Here is a 20,349-nt window from a genome sequence, read left to right on the forward strand (position 1 = left end):
TGATTCTGAAAATAATTCTGAAAATCATGTCTTTGCTATAGTCCAGCAATTTTTTCCTTACTTTGCAAAGTAAAAATTAATATTATCAGTATACAGAAATGCTTTGAAAAGTGCACTAGCAAGAGTTAAAAAAATATAGAACAGTTGATATTGTAACCATTAAAAATTAAATGTTTAAAGACAGATGCTGAAACTTTATAATGTCTTTCAGTTGTGGCTTTTTTCTCTTACAACTTCGCTAAGGTATAGAACACACTACAGATCTTTTTTGTGAATGAAATTTTTATTTACACACTGTATCCAGAAGCAGATACATAAATCCTTATACAATTATTTTCAAAAATGTGCAAGAAATTACTATAATTTTGTTTACAAACCAAAACACATTAAAATCAATGGACTTTGGATAATTCACTCTGTGGCGTGCTTAGTACAAATAGTGCACACCAGGTCTGAAACAGAGAAAAGTGTAAACTACAGCAATCTGGATTGTAAGTATTAACTTCATGGCACTCCATCATCACTATAAAAGTTCTTCAGCCCAACAGGTATTCATATAAAATTCTTTAAGAATTTTTCATTATCTGTGTAGAATTTAGAACACCTTCCAGATAACTCATGTTTCTGATATTATGAACTACCATCTAGCCCATTTTTTATGTAGAAAGAGTGCTTGTAATTTTTATTCTTTGCAGTCATAAAAAGATTTTAAGAAATTAAATTGGCAATCATTAATTTATTCAGGTTAGCTCTGAATCTGAAAGTTCCATGACAGAGAAATACCCCTCATGGGAGTCATAGCCCATACATTGCTGGTATGCTGCTTTCAGTTCCTAATTCCAGTATTCACACTGATGAAATACACCAAAACAAAACCTGCAGATTTCTCTTAGCCCAGCACTGAATATTCACAGAAAAAAAAAAAACCCCAAACAACAGGCTTTAACAAAATGTGAAGTCAGCTCATCTGAGAACAAAGAGTTTTAATTAAAAAATTGCATTTCTGATCCTTCTAGTAGAGAAACATTTTGATAAAAAGATGGCATTCACTATGTCAACAACAGGGTAAGTGCTATATCCTTCAAATAGATCAAAGAATACAAATCACTTTCAGTTGCTTATAACACTGGCTTATAAAAAAAAAAACCAAAATAAACAAACAAAAAAAACCCCAAAACAAACCAACAAACCAAGACACAGAAGAAATTGTGCAAATTTATTTTTCTATTTCCAAATGAAAGGTGTTTTACTCTTCTAAATGGTAAAACAGACAATGTTATCAATATTGTCAACAATTTCAGATGCTCAGAAAGTTCTGTTTCAAAGGTTTGTTTTCAAAAACATTTTTCCACAATTCAATAGCATAAAAACCATACCTTTTAACCCCCCCTAAGCTGTTGTGCTGAATAAATAGTCATATTTCTACTCTATAAGGATCATAGTTAGATTTTATTCCTAGTGTTTCTACTTCTGAAGGTCCCCAAAGATATCCTGAATATTTTTCCTTTTATTTGTCAAGGACACTTTGCTCCCCTAATTTTTATGAAGCAGAAGTCAACACAATTTTTGTGGTTACTCCAAGTACTTCTAAACTGTCTTGCAACTAAATCTTATTGTGTTTCTTTAATATTAATCCTTATTATAAGAAATTGTAAGTATCTTTAATGTTTTCAGATTCACTTTACTGGGCTCAATCTGGCTGGCCAGTTACTGAAGTATGAAAAAGCACAGTGAGGTTCTGATTAATGAAACCTGTAAAAATGAGTATGTGTGCCTACTTACTATTGATTTAAAGTATTTTGAACTTAGTAGAAATATCACCATTCTTTTTAATTTAGAAACAAAGTGCTATATGGTTCTCACATCCTTGGCCTCAACCACTTTACACACTTTACAGTGTTCCTCCTTTTGTGGAAGCTTTATGGGGGAGGAAAAATGACAAAGTAAATTTGACCTGATTAATTTCGGAGACAAAGAATGCAGCAGGGAAGGCAATTAAAAAACTGGATAGCTGAACAGCTGAACCAAAGGGTTTTTTTTTAAAGAAAAAAAAAACAACAAAAAAACCAAAACCAAACACCAACAACCCTCCTCCCCCCCCCAAAAAGCAGTCAAAAAAAAAGAACCCCAAACCAAAAACATCATGTATGAGTCAGCAGACTGAAATTTGTAAAGGCATGGGCAAGAAATTTAGCATTTGTGTTCATGTATGCTTTTCAGTTCAGCAATACGACCAGGATAATACAGCTTCAAATATTTTTTTCAATGCAATGACTGCTAGATTAATGCACATGGTGTAGTATAAACATATGTTTAATGCATTCAATAGTGGTATTAAATGGTGAAGAAAATATTTAATATACTATAATCTTTCAAAGATTCTGTAGAATGCATAGGCCCTCTAGCTTGTATGGGGAAAGAATTTTTAAAGTGAAGAAAATGCCAGAGGTTTTATTCCAGAAGTATGCGCCTGAAATTCATAAACATTATTTTATTCTTCCTCCCCACAGACAGGATCAGATCACTGTACCATACAATAGGTTATTGTGCCTTTTTGAATAAAATTAGTGACCCTGATTCCTGATTTGGGGTAGGGCCTTGGGGGTTGGGAAGTCAGTAGAGGAAAAAAAAGAAAACAGAATTCACACTTTCATACATACATCTCAATGGCAGAGCCAAAAATTATGCATATAGACTGCTCTAGATTGGTTTTTTTTTAAGTTTAAAACTTTACCAGACTAGAGAACAAATCCTTATTCTCAGTCCCTAGAAGCAAAGGCAGCCTTTATCTGCCTTTTTCTTTTTTTAATTTTCTAGTTAAACATTATGGTCAAAAAATAAATTAAAAAAATATAAATTTTGTCTATCAGTTCAGGCAACCCAAGATGTAGTGCTCTTGCACCACCTTGCAGCAATACTGTGTTCATTACTAAAGACTCATTTCAGGGGACAAAAAGGCTAAATTAAAACAAGGCGAAGAAAATGACCTAAACAAGAAAGCTGTATCAAAGATGAACAGCCTGTTCTAACCTGATTCTTACTGATTGGCAACTCCTACCAGAGGTGGGGAAGATGACATTCTAAAATACAAAACAGGTGGGCAGAGCCAGGCAAAGCAAATTCCCTCCCAAGGGAGGAGCCATGACTCCTTTAAGAAATAACTCGTTAATAGAATTATGGGGAAGGGGGAAACCTGAAAGAAAACAGGGAAATGCCATGGATTAACCTTGCATGACAAAAATATTCCAATGCAGAGCCTGTACTCCCCCACTGCAAGTCTTTTTTTCCCTATAGAAGGCTAGAATAAGTGTAAGCTCTTCAAATACCAGAATCTTTGACAGATATCATAAACATTTACTTAACTGATTCAGTATTTCCATGTCAAAACATATTTAGTGACAGTAAACTGAAACATTTTCTATGGTCAGTGCATATCCAAACCCCTTTTCCCCATAATTTAAAAACCTATGAGAATAGATCTTTATGGATGCATTTCAAGCATCTTCCATCCAAAATGTTATCAGTCCTGTTCCTTCCTCCCCAGCAGATATCCAAAATAAGAGGAAAACAACCCAAAGGACAATTGCAATTGCTGCATTTCTACAGTGGAAAAAAATGCAGAAAACTCTCACACTTCAAGTAGCTTGAATACATACTGTAGATATCATCCTAGTAGAAGTTTTACCCCATCCCTAAAATGGCTTATCAATTTATGTTCCCATAATAAGAATTCCTAGAGTATCCTACAAATCCAGGAAATTCCCACCAAGACCCCCAAGACGAGGTAGGAGGGAAAAGGACAGAAAGGGGACCTGGTAGGTGTTAATTTATTTAAATGATGGCATGATTTGGAAAGGTAGTATTTGACAAGACTTCAATACTGTAATTTTCTTGTAGGTACTACAACATTGACTTTCATAGATTTTTTTTTTTTAAAAGGCCATTTTTAGAAAGAAAAAATACTGAAACAGCAAGAAGGGTGAATCAACCTTCCCAAATACAAAAGAGTGTACAGATAACAAAAGGCTTAGGAGAAAAGTGGGGTTTTTTCCCAATGATATGCTGCATAACCATGTTTTTACGACACAGCTGTTTGTAAGTTCTACATTAGGGTATATCTATAGAAATTTATAATTAGAATACTAGGAAATTGTTTTTTTAACATAAGTGTAAATTCTGTAATTTAGAATACCAACATGGTTCTTTTTCATCCACGATCATTTTTTCAAACGCACTATTTTAAAGGAAAAAAAAATTCCATTCAACAAGTTTTATTTGACTTTTACTTATGGTTGAATACACATGAAATGTGCTTTCAATGCATAAAAATCACAGTGGATAGCAGCAAAGGACTTGGGGGGAAATTAAGGAAAATTTGATCATTCACATTGTGATTAATCTGCACATTGATGAAAAATACCTATTTCACACTTCTAAAAATAAACTTGAGATCATTCTTTCAAAAATAAAAAAAAAAAGAAAAGGAAAAAAAAAAAAAAAAAGGAAAAAAAAAGCCCCCAAAATACACAACCCCAAAAACAAACATAAACCCAAATGCATTACTTTTCTTTTACACACAAACAAGAAATATTTTTATGGCAGCAAAAGATTTTGATAATAATGAAAGTCTGTAAACTGTAATTCAATCTCTTTTTGTTGTTGTCGTTCCCAAAGTGCAAGATGCAAGATTCCCATAAGCTTTCAGTAGTGCTTTTCCTGTAAATAATCCTTCATTTTGTTTGGCAAAGGCAGTTTCTGAATCAGGTCTATCCTGGTGTACTGACGTATAACAAAACGACACAGGTACTGTAAGGAACGCACCTGCATGAACCGCGACACCGGGTTTGTCAGCCTCACCGGGTAAGTTGCAGATCCAGGGAGTCGCGATCTCGAATAGCAGAAAGCTCCATTTTCAGAGTCCCTGATTGAATGTTCAATTAAGTCCACTATAGACGTGTGTCCCTCCACATCCGGTTGTTCGTAAAAGCTAAACCTACCATTTGAGTGTTCGATTCTAGTGTGAAGAGTTTTTCCGTGGGAACGAAAACTCAAACTTAAAAGGTAACGATCATCAGAGCTATCTCGAACGAGGAAAGAGCCGTCAGGCACATTAGCTAATTTTCCCTCTGCCTCCCAACGTGTAATGGGGCCCCAGTACCATCCTTGCTTTGCGAGTTTTTTCAGTTCTTCCGTGAGACTTGTCACAACCATAGGACCGCTGTTCTGTACAGAGTCATAAACTCTTCCGACTCCAGGGGCGGTGTTAGGATCGAAATTCAAATGGCAGCGCATACTTTCAGCCACGTGGGCGTCTGTGCCATTCAATCCGTTGAAGTTCCTTTGGATTTGATTATTCTGCATTGGAGGTAGCAAAGGTGAGAGTGGAGGGATATCACTGTGATTAACTCTTGGGCTTTGCAACATGACTCCTGTGGTACCAATCAACAAACCATTCACTGTCTGGTCCACAAAGATATCTGGTGCAACAACTACATCCTGATCCACTTGGCTCTCTTCTTCGTGGAAAGCGTTCCCCCCTATCTGAGAAGAAACAGTGGAAACTTCCATCGGGGAGGAACTATCCAGACAGTAACTTCGCGATCCTTCCAAAGGATACATTCCCTCATCTAAAGGCACAGTATACTGAATGTAGTCCTGAGGCATTAATCCAATAACTACAGGCACATGTTCATCAATATGAAGATGCAAGTCCCCATTGTGAGACTCTGTACTTTTTAGTGTATTGTTTTGTTCCTGGAACACGTTGTCTGACTGCAAGTCATGGAAGTCCTTTCGAACGCCATTCAGTGCTGGGCTTGGATTAGAGGAATGGACCAAGGCCTTGACTTTCACTTCCATTTTGATGCAAGTCTCTTCCGAATTTGTGGGTCGGAGGGGCCACGGAGTTGGACTGTAATGGTGGTTACGGAGGGAAGTGGATCTCAGAGGTCTTTGAGCTCGCACATCTTTGAAGGTTATTGGAGCAGATGAGGAAGAAAAAGTGTCATCGTCTGCAGAGCTTACAGATGGTGTGCTGCCTTTGCCTTTCTGTTTTTGTTTTGCTGAAAGCCTCCTTTTTAACGTACCCATTAAGCTTTCACTTTTTGATCTATTTTTGCCTCCTTTTTCATCTTCACTATTGACATCACAGCTAGCCAAATCTTTACCATAGCAGCTGCCAAACAAGGAGTCATCTTTTCCAAATTCACTTAACGATGGCTGCTGAACCACTACAAAGTCGCTTTCATCTTTACTTTTATTTAAGTTGAAGGACTTGCGAATTGTTTTGAGACTAATTTTCTTCATTATGACAAGTTACCAAGTCTGGCTGATCAGCAGTGCTTGTGGTGATATAGCCCTAACACATGCTGAGCAGCTTCTGCTTCATTTATGTATTTTATCCAGCCTCATTTAACTTCAAGAGCCATTTCCTGGAAATAAAAAAAACAAAAAAACAATTACCTTCCTAAAAGAAATATTTTTAAAATTATCCATAAGTTCTTACCCATCTGCAAATGAAACAGAAATTGGAGTACATAAGTAATGGGCATCAAATAAAAGTTAGTTTAGAGAATTGACTTGGAAAGTAATCACGTTCAAAAAAACCCATATGTTAGATATGCCTTGGAGATCTCAGCAACTTTTTTCTGCTTCTAGCATGCTATTTTTTACATAAACATACACAATACATCACACTTATAGGCTATATATTAATAGTATGTATATAAAATTTTCAAGCACCGCTTTCTTTCAGAAAGCTCCTAAAAAAAATCTCCACACAAATAACTATAGAAGACACTCCATCCAAGAGATCCCTTGTACAGGTTAAACTGTGATTAGTCCTAAAAAACTTACAAGGTACTTTCTTTACAGAGGAAAGCTGAGCAATATTCAAGCACTTGCAAAATTATAGAAAATAGTGAAAAGAGAGACATGAACAGCAAAGTACTTAAAACAAGTCATAGAAATTCCCTGCCAAACTTCTCTGAAAGAAAAGTTGATTTCCAAACTCTGTTTTAGCCATAGAGATCAAATCACAGGCTTTTTCCCGCATAGTACTATTAGAGCTTTTCCTCCTCCAGTCCTACCAGACTACTAAGGGGACACATCCTTTATGTTTGTTTGAGGTTTGGATTTGGTTTTTTGCTTTCTTTGGTTTTTAATGTTAGTTAGACCTTCCACAGTAAGAAGCTTTGCAGAGGGAAGAATAAGAAGGCAAAGAGAAGAGAGAGAACTCGCTGCTGCCACAGAAGAAGGAGCTACTGTGAAGGGCACCCATTATTCCACACATCTCCAAGTACATGTGATGATAGCAACACAAACTGCACCAGCAAGCCTGGATATAGGGTAAGCACTGCAAACTGAAGGAGTCTAAGAATTTTTCAATAAGTTTTCCAAGCTTGGGGGACTGAGGGGAAAGTGCAACAGCCTTCATATATGTATTTTCCACTTTTTTCCCATGGTATCACAATTCAAGCAACTGAGAAAAACAGTGCCATGAACAAAGTTTTGTCTGCTACAAAGTATTATTTTTTTAATTAACCACTGAAAAAATACATAAAAGCATTTAAAGACAGTGACTACTATAATCAAACAGCGCTCCACTGACTATTATTCTTGTCCAGCCCAAATCTGCAGTGCTCAAGTACACAAAGGCTTAAGGATCATATCCAAAGCAAACTAAAAGACAATGCCTGGCATCTAAGGATTCTGCACTTCAAAATAACTTGAAAAATTTTAAATGAAGATCTACTGCAGGGGGGCTGAACACTATTCTCATATATAACAGAAGCACCAAAACTTCATTTCACTTGGATTTGTACCCTAGTCTTATCTTCAAATTCTTACACTACCCGCATCACCCTGCTTTGAAGACCTGGTTTGTCTTTACCATAACATCCAACATTTCCCAAGTCCAGCTTCTGAGAATCTTAATCTCTTCCCATTTCCACTTCTTAATTACCACATTAAAGAGCACTTTCCTTTCCCTTTCTCTCAATGGGGAGAAATGAAAAAAGGGTTTTTTTCTGCCTGCAAACTGATTTACTTGACTTTGCTAATGCGAAGAACAAGCATGCCAAAAAAACTTGTAATAAAATACTGTTTTAAACCTATTTTGACCCTTTCTTTAAAGGTTTAAATATTAAAAACACTAAAAATATGTAATGTTAAAATATCAGTATTTAATATTTTAAAGGTTTTTATATCAAGAGTTTATTCCTGGTCTTTCATTTGTGTGCTTAGGAAACAAGTTCATTGCTTATTTCCCACTTTTACATGACTTGTGTGGTACCAGGAGTCTTGACAGCTTAAAAAATGCATTTCTCTACCATAATACAATGATATTAATACAGAGATATGTGTATGTATTTTTAAAGGTTAAAACACTACTTTTATTTTCTTTTTCTTATGACAAATAATGCAGAACTGTAAAATTTCATGTTTTGAAATACTGTTGAGAATACGAGCTCCATATGTTGGAATAATTGGGAAATATGGAAGTACTGAAAAACAAATGCAAGAATACATTTAGTAAGTTTTTTTATTCCTGAAAGTTGGCACATCAGAATAGTTGACCAAGTACTGTAGTAGAGAAAAAGCTACGGATACAGATAAAGTGAGAGCACATCAATTAAAAGTAGACTTGAAATGTCGTTGAACTTCTCTTTCAAAAACCATTTTGATTTTGCCACCTTACCAATTTATTGTACTTTCTGCTCTTTACCTAGACTTGAAACTATAAAATGAATGAAAAATGCAACTTGAGAATTCTGTGCTGCTCCTGAACTAAGTCAGAATGTCTGTTCATTTGATAAATCTAACTGTACCTTTGTGTATGCAGTACCAGAAGACTGGAAATTCTAGTATTAGCCTCATGTGTGACATCCACTATGTTCTCCAACAGCCTCTGTCGGACATTCACAAGCTGATACTATTTCTAATTTTACCAAATACTTTCCCTCACCCTTGTTGGAATTACGTCCTACTGTTTGCAAATTCTAATGCTATAGAAGCAAGCATGAAACAAAGCAAAATCTGCCTTTGCTGACTGGGAAGAAAAGATGGATATAACCCTGAACTGTCTGATTGACCAGTTTTTTTTTTGTGTGTATGTGTTTCAAAAGAATTAGTTACCTAAAATTTGGCTGAAATAAAATTTCTGCAGTTTGTCCAAAACTAAAAGACTAAACAAGTCACTTGAAAGAACTGGGTTTTGTCACATACGAGTCTACCAAAACGTCACTGTTTTACAAATGAAAATCCAGTATCTAAAAAAATCTCAGCAGATAAATCTCTGTTGACAGTATACAGAGAAGTTTGGTTTTTTTTTTTACCTTGGAAGTGACCACTTATCCTGCTTGATTAAAGCAGTGTTCCACATCTCTCAGATTACCAAATTCATGACTCATTATTTGTATCATTGTAACACTGCATATACAGAAATAATAAAGGTTTAAAGTTCAAATATAAGTTCAAAAGCCTAGCTCATTCATCCAGGAAAAGATGAAAAAAATCATACTAATGACAATCTGGGTCAAAGCTCTCTAACATAAACTGAACACACCTACAGATAAGAGCAAGCCTCTAAAAAGTGTTCCACATGAGGACCACTCTACTTTATGACATCTCTTACACATATTTAATCCAAGACAGAAGCAAATATACCCTCAAGGCAAATACCCCAATTGGCTCAAATACTCTTCTTTCTTTGCACGTAAAGAACATAGCACTTCTGTATTTTATATTAATATGTTTAAAAGCACTGTATCGATAGTCCTCAGTACTTGATATGCTCATTCATTTGCAAGTGCAGAATTTACCACTGCCTACATCAACAAGAGCTGAAGCAGAAGAACCCAGCATGCACCACTTCCTGGAATACATTAAAATGAGCTACACAACCCTAAGCACTGCAGCTTTGCTAGTATTTTGTATGAATTACAGCATCACTGAAGTCTCCCACTGGTGTGCTCTTCCAGTGCCATCTGCTGTGCAGTTAATTTAAACAGCTTAAAAAGAGACACCTCTGGAAATCCTTCTGCCAGGTATTTTGCAACTATAAGCAGACTCTGAACAATGCCATCATACTACCAAAATCTGGTGGCTATGCATGCAGGAATACCTGGAACACACATCTTGAAGTTAAGATCTTGAGATTAAGATGCAGAAAGAGAATGAGATGTTAACACAGAGAATAATGAGGCTGAATGAAATTCTGACTTAGTAAGTTTCATCACAAATACTACACCCTGGAATTTTTAAAATTATGCAAGTTGAGAAAACATCTGCCTCTAAACAAAAACTACCAGATCACCAGACTACTAAATTACCACCCATCAAACACTATCGTCCCCTTTGTCCTTATAAAATAACTCAAAACTGTATTTGTGCACCTCACTTTAAAGAAGAAAGCCATCACATAGAAATGCAGAATGATTAGTGAAGAGAATTAAAGGTAAGAGTTACCTTTACAGGCTGCTTATCAGGAATCTGAAGAGCAGGTCATGCGATCATCTATATATCTTATTATTACTTATCATCTTATTATTACTATGGTGGCACTTATTTGTAAAAGATTATGAAAAAAAGTGTGTACAAGTCTAATTTGATTATTCAACACTTTGGAGTAGTTTCAGTTTGATGCTACAAATTTTTTTCAATGGACAATAATCATATAACTCGCTCAATGCAGCACTGGTAAAAGTACATGGACAAAACGTTTGATCAGTTACATTCAGTACACACAGCCTTTATTCATTTTTCACAATTTTAGGTTAAGGTCACTCATTTCCCAAGACAAATACAATTTAAAAATGCTGCCGGAATACACTACTATAGAAATAAAATAGCACTAACTTTTATGAGTTAGGACAGAAAACTGCCGGAATACACTACTATAGAAATAAAATAGCACTAACTTTTATGAGTTAGGACAGAAAACATCATGCTGGAAACATAGAGCAAAATACAACTCCTAAAGAACTGTCTTTAAAAACTTCAATAATTAAACACCGTAACAAAAATATCTTGGAACTATAACTTGCTGATTTAGATAACTTACTTTCCTAAAAAAAATTTTTACGTATTTTCATAAAGGGAAGCAGTAGAGAACTGAACTTCATTTTTTTGATTGCACAGCTGCATTACTCCTTAAAATTCTGACTAGCCATTATAAATATATAATCTTTATTCTTACACTGAATCATAGCAACATATATAATTTATTACTCCAATTTATTGCATTTTTAACACTATTTATATTAGTAACGAAAAACACCTTGAAAGTGAAAAAAGTTTATGCATTCCTGAAGCATGACTAACAGCAGTTTTTCATTACAGTCAGATAATGAATGCTGGTCTAATTATCTGCAGAAGTATGAGGTTTCATTTCCCTGCTGTCCCCAAATACTTCCCAATATATATTAATGCATTTCTTGTAAGGGTGTTTCAAAAGCAGCATCTTAAAGTAACAAAGATTTCAAATGCTATCTTTTGGAATTTCCTAAGTGTCCAAATTAATTATTAAATCTATTTCTGTAAATTACTAAGAAGCTGTTCTCCATACCTGATCCCATTGATTTTATTTTAATAATGAAATCAGCATCACTGGAAATTCTTTTTTCAAATCAGTAGCAGAATATATTGACTCACGATATTTTCTGCCATGTAGTTGTAGTTTCAGTTTATATGAGAACAGAAACTACACATAAAATACTAAGAGATATTAATTATCTTTTTCAAACACCATCAGTTTCTGATAGAAGATATACATTAAAGGGCAGTTTTCAGCTCTCTCACTATACATGCCATTAGCATACTGAAGATGCTAAGGTTTTCCTCTTTCTGGGCTTCAAGTAAATTCCTATATTGTATTACTCTTTAGTATGAGCAATCTTTGAATGAAGAAATCTAAATCCCACTGCATATTTTTATAACCTGAAAACAAAAGAAAACTGGGGAGATGGTTTAACAGTGCCTTGCTTGATAATGGATTAATATTGTTTAAAGATAAGACTGCAATTTTTTACAAGCCCATCCTCTCCTGCATACCTGCTTTTCTAGTGAGTGTGGAGAAGCTCAGATGCACACCTTCATATCAAACTGGAATAAGGTAAAAAACAGATGAGAAGCTCATCTGTAAGTAGTTTATACTCATAACTATAACTATTGAAGAGTAGCTGAAGTCTTCTATTTTTAAGCTAACTAATCAAAGACCTGAACAGATGTCACTCACCACAAACTTAAACTTTGATGCTCTAAGACTTTAACAGCTGACAAAAATGTCAGTTTTGCTAGAGGTAAAATTTATTAGGTATTACACAGATTGCAGTTTAAAACAACAACAAAAAACCCACACTTAAACAGTAAGTCACGTAATTTTCTTTCTTTTTTTTTTCTCCTTTTATAAAGCTTTAAGAGAAAATAGTCCATGGGCACTCGTGTTCTAATGACATACAGAGTAACCCTAAATCACTAGTAGCAAATTTCAGCAGAAAATGAGCAGGGTACCCTGTCAGCAATAAGCAGAAAAGCAGGGTAAAATAGCAATGAAAACTTGACACATAAGGATTTTTCTACACCACCATTAGTGGAATTAACTGTATGCAAAACCAGGAACAGGAGCATGGAAGAAGTTTGCATTCAGTGACTGCCAGCCTCTGGCCTGCTGCTGAAAAAGGATGTCCCTTCGCAACTGGATTTCCTTGACTTTTTTTTTTTTTTTTTTTTTTTTTTTTTTTTTTTTTTTTGTCTTTAAACACTACTTTATCCATGGCTGCCTGCAGTAAGACTTGTTCTTCTTTGCCATATTTGGTTACAGGACAGAGTATTTCTATCTTATTGGTGGTTTTCCTCAAGGGAGTAACTGAAGAGTGTTAAATGGCATCACTGTTGCTTTATAGATCATCTGTGTATACAGCATCTTCTAATTTAACTGTAATAATCTCATTACTACAATAGCCAACAAGAGTTACTAACACTAACAGCCCTTACCCAGGGTTACTGTCCTGGCTCAAACCAGGACAATTTCCCTTACACAGGGATGGCTGCTTGGGATGCACATCAGCTCCCGAGCTCCCGCAGACAGACACACTAAGCTGATATATTAAACTGAAATCAGCACCAGTTGATACCAGCTGGTATCTGCTCAAGAACACACACAGCATGATGATACCAGTGCTTCTGTTGGGAGTAGCAAGCTCTGGGGGAGCAGGGTCGATGACAGCCAGAACAGTAAACCCTGCAGCCACTCCTGCTACTTCTTTAACCAACTGGGAATCAACACCCCGAGAACGAAGCAGACAGCAGAAATACCAAAATAGATCACTTTATTTTAACCAGACATCTGATAACAAAGTATACTGCTAACAAATTTTTTCAATCTTGCTGAAAAACTACAGAGAAAAAAGAAACCCACAATTGGCTCTAAGACCCTAATGAAGTAAGAGGAAAACAAGCAAAGAAAAACAACCCAATAGATCCATAGATGCCAAGCCACTAAAAAAGAAAAAAGTGAGATATTTTTGCTGAATCACGAGAACTCGATAAAGAAATCTGAGGTGTGTAACCCCTGTGCCATGAAACACTGTGTTTCACAGGACATCACATCCATCAAGTGCAAATAAACCCTTTTCTTTTTTCACACAGCTGTGCAAAAGCAGATGAAGAACAAGAATAATGCTTAGTCAGGCTCAGTTTTCTTTTCTTGCTATTTCACAAGACTGCAGCAGTCACCCTTGAAACAGGCTGTCTGTCAGCAAAAAGTTTTGGCTTCATATGCAAAGGTTAGATTTCATGGGAGATGATGTCTGAGAATTCCTTTCCGAGTTAGGGTCTGTCCCACTTCTCCAACTTCTCAATTAGCAATAAGGATCAACATCATGTTTCCTAAAAAGGAATAATTTTTAAAACCATTTTGCTCTAAGATTCTGTCAAGTTGCCTATAGAAACCAGTATGCAATTTAGAATAACCAACTGCCTTTGGCAAGAGACAGATTCTGTGCCTACATATTCGAGAACAACAAAAGAGTATTTGAAATCAGTATGGTGAAAGCAAAAGGAAGAATGGGAAAGACAATCAGTAAACCAAAAAAAAATCAGCATTTTTTGCTTCTTTTTATGGAGAAGTATGCACAAATGCCTAAATCCTGGAACACATGTTAAAAAGAACATAACCTATCTAGATATATGGATGCAGGCACCAAAACCCAATTTTAAATACAGCTCATTTCTGAATCACAATGCACTTCAAGAAGTAATTTTAGAAATGCTGTCCACCCATTTAAAGCACAGGCCAGAAAGACAAAAATAATAAACCAGACCATTCTCTCAAAGTGATTCTGTGGACAGCAATATTATGACCATTCTTTTAATATGATGACTAAATGATTCTTTAATACGATAAAACGACTAAATAACTTAATTGTGAGAAACAGCCTTCTAGCCCTTCCCAAAAAAGGAAAGAAAACACTTAGCAGACATTCAGCAGCTGAGTATTACCACTTCATACTGACTTGTACTGATGTTGGTTTCACTTTCAAAGTTTATGCTGGGCTTCTCAAGCTAGGATTTCTTCAGCAGAGCAGAGAAACACGGTCACTGTGTGCAACTTCCAAATCAAGCAAAGCCAGCTGGAAGGAGCCCACTGCTGACAGGTATTTTCATAAGGAGACATAAAACAGGTACCATGAATGATCTCTCCTACAGTGCTATCAGAACAGAAATTCAGCTGCTCAGATCGAGCCTCTGCCACCAATCAAATCCACAGTACCCAGGGCACATACCCAACGACCAATCCAGAAAGACTCAGTTAATACATGCGTGTGCCTGTCTGAATCTAGGAAAACAGCACTAGAAGTGAAGACATTGTGAGAGGAAGGTGATAAATACAGGAAAAGTAACATAACAGAAGCCATCTACAGTTATTTCTCCTGATAATTATAAATCTTTACATAGGATTACCACATACTTCAATATACTAGTTGCTGGAATAAACACTTTTTTTTTTTTTTTTTTTTTTTTTTTTTTTTTTTTTTTTTTTTGAGATTGTTATTCTCCCTAAATTACAAGCTGTTAATTTGTTACAACCATCACATTTGCTTCTGCCTGTCCAATTCATCTGTTGAGAAAACAAGGAGAGAAGTAGCATTTACACACTTCAGCACCAAGCAAAAAGTATGACTGGTAATGATAATCATCCTCTCCTTAAGGTGCAGCATGAGATACTCTCTTCTTGAGGAGTAGAAATGAAAAATGCTAGCAACACATCAGGAGAACTATGAAGTCACACTCACAGAAAAATCAAAGTTAAATCTAACTTTGATTTTAATCACCTCACTAGCCACCCAATCTAGCCAACAGGTGGCTTCATAGCACCTATTTGTAAAACTGCTACTTGACCAGGAAGTTGTCAACTGCTCAGCTTTCCACTTCCATTTATATTCAGCTGACAGACAAGAAGAAACAAATGGAATTGGTCTTTCATACAAATAACATTCACCTGGCACCAAAGATATGCAAAAACAGCAGCAAAATCCCACAAATTACTTTACATTAGTATAATTACTATAAAATGTGCACGAAAAAAAACACACCCCATTTTTAAAAATATCACATCAACCTAATTAAGCACATGCTCTTATTCAAGCAATAATCCAAATTTAGTCATCTAATCTATTCCACTAGTAACAAAAGAAATTTTGTTAAGCTCTAAAAGATAAATTTATTCCATGCCAATTTGCCTAGCATACAGAAGCTGAAACAAAAGCAGCTGAAACAAGTTTTTAACATAGAGACTAGCTTGAAAATTCACTGTAGAAACAAAAGGACTCTGCTTTTCCGACATATTAAGCATATTCACATTCTACAGCTGGGGGACCTACAGCTGGAAGTAAGATGCATTTTCCTGTTTTTCAGCTTCTCTAGAAGGCCCACACAAAGCATACACTGTGGTCTTAAACCACCCTTGTAGCTACCATTCTGCCTTGGGCCTCACAACCAACGATGATTACACCTGTAGCTTCAAATTAACCCCAGCTGGGTTGGTTTCTGACTGGGGCTGAATTGCCCTTTACATTCATATGCCCAGGTAGGTTCACCAAGTCCTTTGCAGCTATCACCTCCAAAGGAGGGAGGGATTAAGTGAACATATTTATTGAGGGGAAAAAGAGCACAGTGCCTTGATTGCAGAGAAGTAAAAGTGGGAAGGTTTATACCAAAGCCTCCGTACTGCACTCACACATGGAGAGAAGCTTTCGAGCATGCTGAGGAGGAAGAAGCAGGTAGCAAGGTCATTCCTCAGAAACAGGGAGGGGAAGAGACTGACTGGCCACTGGTTTGGGACTTTCTACACTGGATTATGAGAGAGAGAGAGAAATACAATGTATTTTCTACACAAATGTCACTAAAAACCCACCCTTATCATCTAGACCATGAATAAGCATTTAATGCCAATACTGCCTAATACTTGCCTCATATCAAGGCATTCAGGAGCCATACAATTCAAAGATTTAATAAGTTTCAAACCCATAGAGACTCCTACTTCCATGGCTTCACTTTTTTTTATGCACATTTAAATCGGTTGGAACCTTTGATTTCTTACAGTGGAAAATTCAGACAGAATGCAAACACTGACAACTGATATGCTCATTTCCCAGGTGTGCAAGGTGAGAGAAATCTCATTTTTGTGAAATGCACACAAATTTCAATAATCTTTTTTTTTTTTTTTAAAGATGGTGACATTTTTCCAAAGTAATCACAGAACCATAGAATGGGTTTGGGTTGGAAAGGACTTTTAAAAGTCATCCAACTCTATTGCAGTGAACAGGGACATCTTCAACTAGATTAGTATGTTCAGAGCACCTTCCAATCTTACCTTTAATGTTCCCAGGGATGGTGCTTCTACTGCTTCTCAGGAAAACCCTTTCCAGTGTTTCACCACCCACACTGTAAAAAAATTTCGTCCTTATAACTACTCTAATTCTACCCTCTTTTAGTTTAAAACCACTACCCTTTTCCTGTCACTACAGTCCCTAAAAACATTTGTCCTTACCTTTCTTATGGGCCTCCTTTAGGTACTGAAAGACTGTCATAAGTTCCACCCCAGATCCTTCTCTTTTTCCTGGCTGAACAATCTCAGCTCTCTCAGCCTTTCCTCAGGAGGTGTTCTATCCCTCAGATCATTTTTGCAGCCCTCCTCTGGACCCATTCCAACAGGTCCATGTTTTGCCTGTACTAAGGACTCCAGACCTGGACACAGCACTCCTGGTGAGGTCTCACAGAGTGATGTAGAGGGGGGAGTCCAACCCCCCTGATAAAGCAGAACTGCATCTTACATGGGATTGTGTCCAGGCAGGTTCTGAATGTCTCCAGAGAAGAGTCCACAACCTCTCTGGACAGCCTGCTCCAATGCTTTGTCACTCACAATAAAGTTTTTTCCTCATGTTTAGATGGAACTTGGTGTGCTGCAGCTTCTGCCCATTGCCCCTTGTCCTGTGGCTGGGCACTACTGAAAGAGTGGCTCTATCCTCATAACAGCCAACCTTTAGGTATTTATAGATATTGACAAGGTCTCCTCTTAGTCTTCTCCAGGCTAAACAGTCCCAGCTCTCTCAACCTTCTGTCTTGAGGGAGATACTTCAGTCGCCCAGACAACTTTGCTGCCTTCTGCTGGACTCTCTCCAGTAGTTCTCTGTCTCTCTTGAACTGGGCAGCCCAGAATTGAACACAGTATTCCAGATGTGGCCTCACCAGGGCAGAATAGATGAGGAGGAATTTCATACACCAGTATTCCCAAGTCCTTCTCCTCAGGGATGCTCCAAATCCCTGCATCCCTTATCCTGTACTAATACAGGAGATTGCCCTGACCCATGTGCAGGACCTTACACTTGTCCTTGTTGAATTTCATGAAGTTCACACAGGCCCACTTCCCAATTGCAAATGCACCACTAGCATAAACGTAACATGGATAACATAAAAGTTCATGCACCCATTCAACATAAGACATTGAAAGAAAAACAGACATTCAGTGAAAGATAAAAAGTACCTGGGACAAAAAGACACTGGTTTAATTTAAATAATACATTATTTTGGTCAATCAAGGATTTCCCAGTTCTTGAAATAAAAACAACTAGGTAAAAACTGTAATACAATACCTCGTATAAAGTACAGGCAACTACTCTATAAATTGAGTTCCCTAGTCACTTTTCAGAAGTTCAGACTTGAACTCAAGTCCAAAGACTAATAATTTATTTCATCATTGCTTCCTACAGAAACAAAGCTCAGAAGAGCAAAGCTCTTCCTATCTGTATTACCCCACAGCCCCTTCCAGGCTTTCCAGAGAAGTTTTATCAAATAAGCAGATAGGTGGTATCTCAACCAGGGAAGCAGCCATAGAAAAAAATAATATATTCTTATATTTTAAAAATCCAAGCCAACAACATTTCCAAACTCAGGGAAAGCTTTCTCTGGACTTAAAAAGTATCTCCAAAACTACAGAGAAAAGTGGTGTCAAACAACTCCATTGATGAGAGATACGTTACACAAAAACTGTTTCATTGTAACATAAAAATATTTACCTCCAACCATCAAGAAACAAAGTGTTTTCCAACTGTGATTTTGGTTTTTATTTCTGATTAAAGGTTAAAAAGAGAAAGGCTTAGGTGACACTTTTTATATCACTGTAGGAAATAACTAGGAAAATGTATTAGAAATTTAAAACATTTTCTATTAATCATATTAATTCAAAATTTGAGAATCCTTATTTCTGAACTGGTAAGTAAGTTTCACTAGCAATTTTACTTTCTTGAAAATTTAAAATATAATCACTAAAATAATCATAGATAATTTCTTTCAGTGAGTAAAATTATATGTTTTGCCTCTTGAACAACAGCATACTGAGAAACCTAATTTTATATCCTTTACCAGAATTGTTTCCATGGGAAAGATAGGTAATTTGATTAAGGTTTAAAGTTCAAGAAGTCAGAAGTTAATAAAAGCCAGAAGAGCTGCCTGAGCAATTCTCTTTCTTGCCTCACATGGGGGACAAAAATGTTTCTATTTGTTCTACTCTCCAACACCCTTTCAAATCTATGTTCCCATCATTTACATACAGTATACTAACTGAACTCCAAGTTCCAGAGCTTACAGACAGAATTATTACCTTCATTAAGGAAATTTTTTGCTGTCTCTATATCTGACACTTAAATGTTCATGCACAGATATTCAATGCTCTACATTCAACACTCCAAGAACCAGAACAGAGTGCTCAATTTTCATTCTAGATGGATTAATAAACTGAGTAATATGCACTGCCAGTCCAAATAAAAGTCATTCAGTTCTGAAACCTGAATTCTGAATTTTCATAACGTGGAGTGATTTCAGGTGGTGGAGATTGTTTGGGTTTTGAGTACATACAAACTTGAATTTGACATCTCCCCCATCTCTCCATGAGCATAAGATGGCAACAGAACCAAATGAGTCTGACTCCAGTAGCTGACTGCAACAGCAAATTGTCTCCTACTGAAGGAGATCAGCTAAAGCTTGTGGCCCTTTTCAGGGGGTTGCTGCCAATGGAGGAGCATTTTTAGTCCCATTGGTACATTTAGGAAAGCAGTAAGCAAAGAATCACACATGTTACAGCACAAAGAAGTATCAAGTGGCTGGATGAGTAGAAGACCCATCACTAGTTTATACCTAAAGCAGGAGGGGGGACACAAATGAAACTAAGCCCCCCTAAAAAACAACCCACAAAAATAAATGAAACAAACAAAAACAAACAACAAACAAAAACAAATACTCTTCAAGGTTAGTTCTAAACCATTAATGAAAGTGCAACCTATAAAGAAAGTAAATTCAGGCTAACAAATAGAGCAAAAATATTTCAGCCCAGAGTTCAAGTGTTATTTGATACAAACTCTAAGTCTTCTAAACTGCTGCCTCCTGCAAGGCATGAAGTATTCTCACAACCCCTACCACATTTTGCTTGCAACACACATAATATGAGGTTGATGGCCTGCTTTCCAAAAATATAATTCAAAGCAAAGTACATTTTGACAGACTGCAAAGGTCAGAACTACAGCCAGTCTTACCTAAAACAGACAAAAAAAAGTTCTTTGCTAAGTTCTATAACATAATCTGAAAAATTTTATTAATAACTCCTCTCCAAGTGAATATATTTTTCTCTCATACTGTTAGTAGGAAGGCTTTCTCCATATATAATAGTTACCAAATAGATTTGTAGCTCCATCTTCATTGCCTTTGAGCACCTATAGTTTAAGACTCAAAGAACCACATAACCCACAAAAAAAATGTTTTGCAGTGTTTAAGTACCTTACCCAATCTTGTTGGATA

At 36.3% G+C, this 20,349-nt stretch overlaps 1 protein-coding gene across 4 annotated transcripts in view; it reads right to left on the minus strand.

Moving 5' to 3' along the window:
* Positions 1-264: 264 nt before the first annotated feature.
* SOCS6 (suppressor of cytokine signaling 6) overlaps positions 265-20,349 on the minus strand; it is a 29,347-nt gene continuing 9,262 nt past the window's right edge. For all 4 annotated transcript variants that reach the window (XM_071737062.1, XM_071737061.1, XM_071737063.1 and 1 more), the window contains exon 2: positions 265-6,431. In XM_071737062.1, the coding sequence (XP_071593163.1) occupies positions 4,702-6,306 (1,605 nt within the window). In that variant the 5' untranslated portion in view covers positions 6,307-6,431 and the 3' untranslated portion in view covers positions 265-4,701. The remainder of the gene's footprint in view (positions 6,432-20,349) is intronic.

Source organism: Heliangelus exortis, chromosome 2 (assembly GCF_036169615.1).
Source record: "Heliangelus exortis chromosome 2, bHelExo1.hap1, whole genome shotgun sequence".
NCBI lineage: Eukaryota > Metazoa > Chordata > Aves > Apodiformes > Trochilidae > Heliangelus > Heliangelus exortis.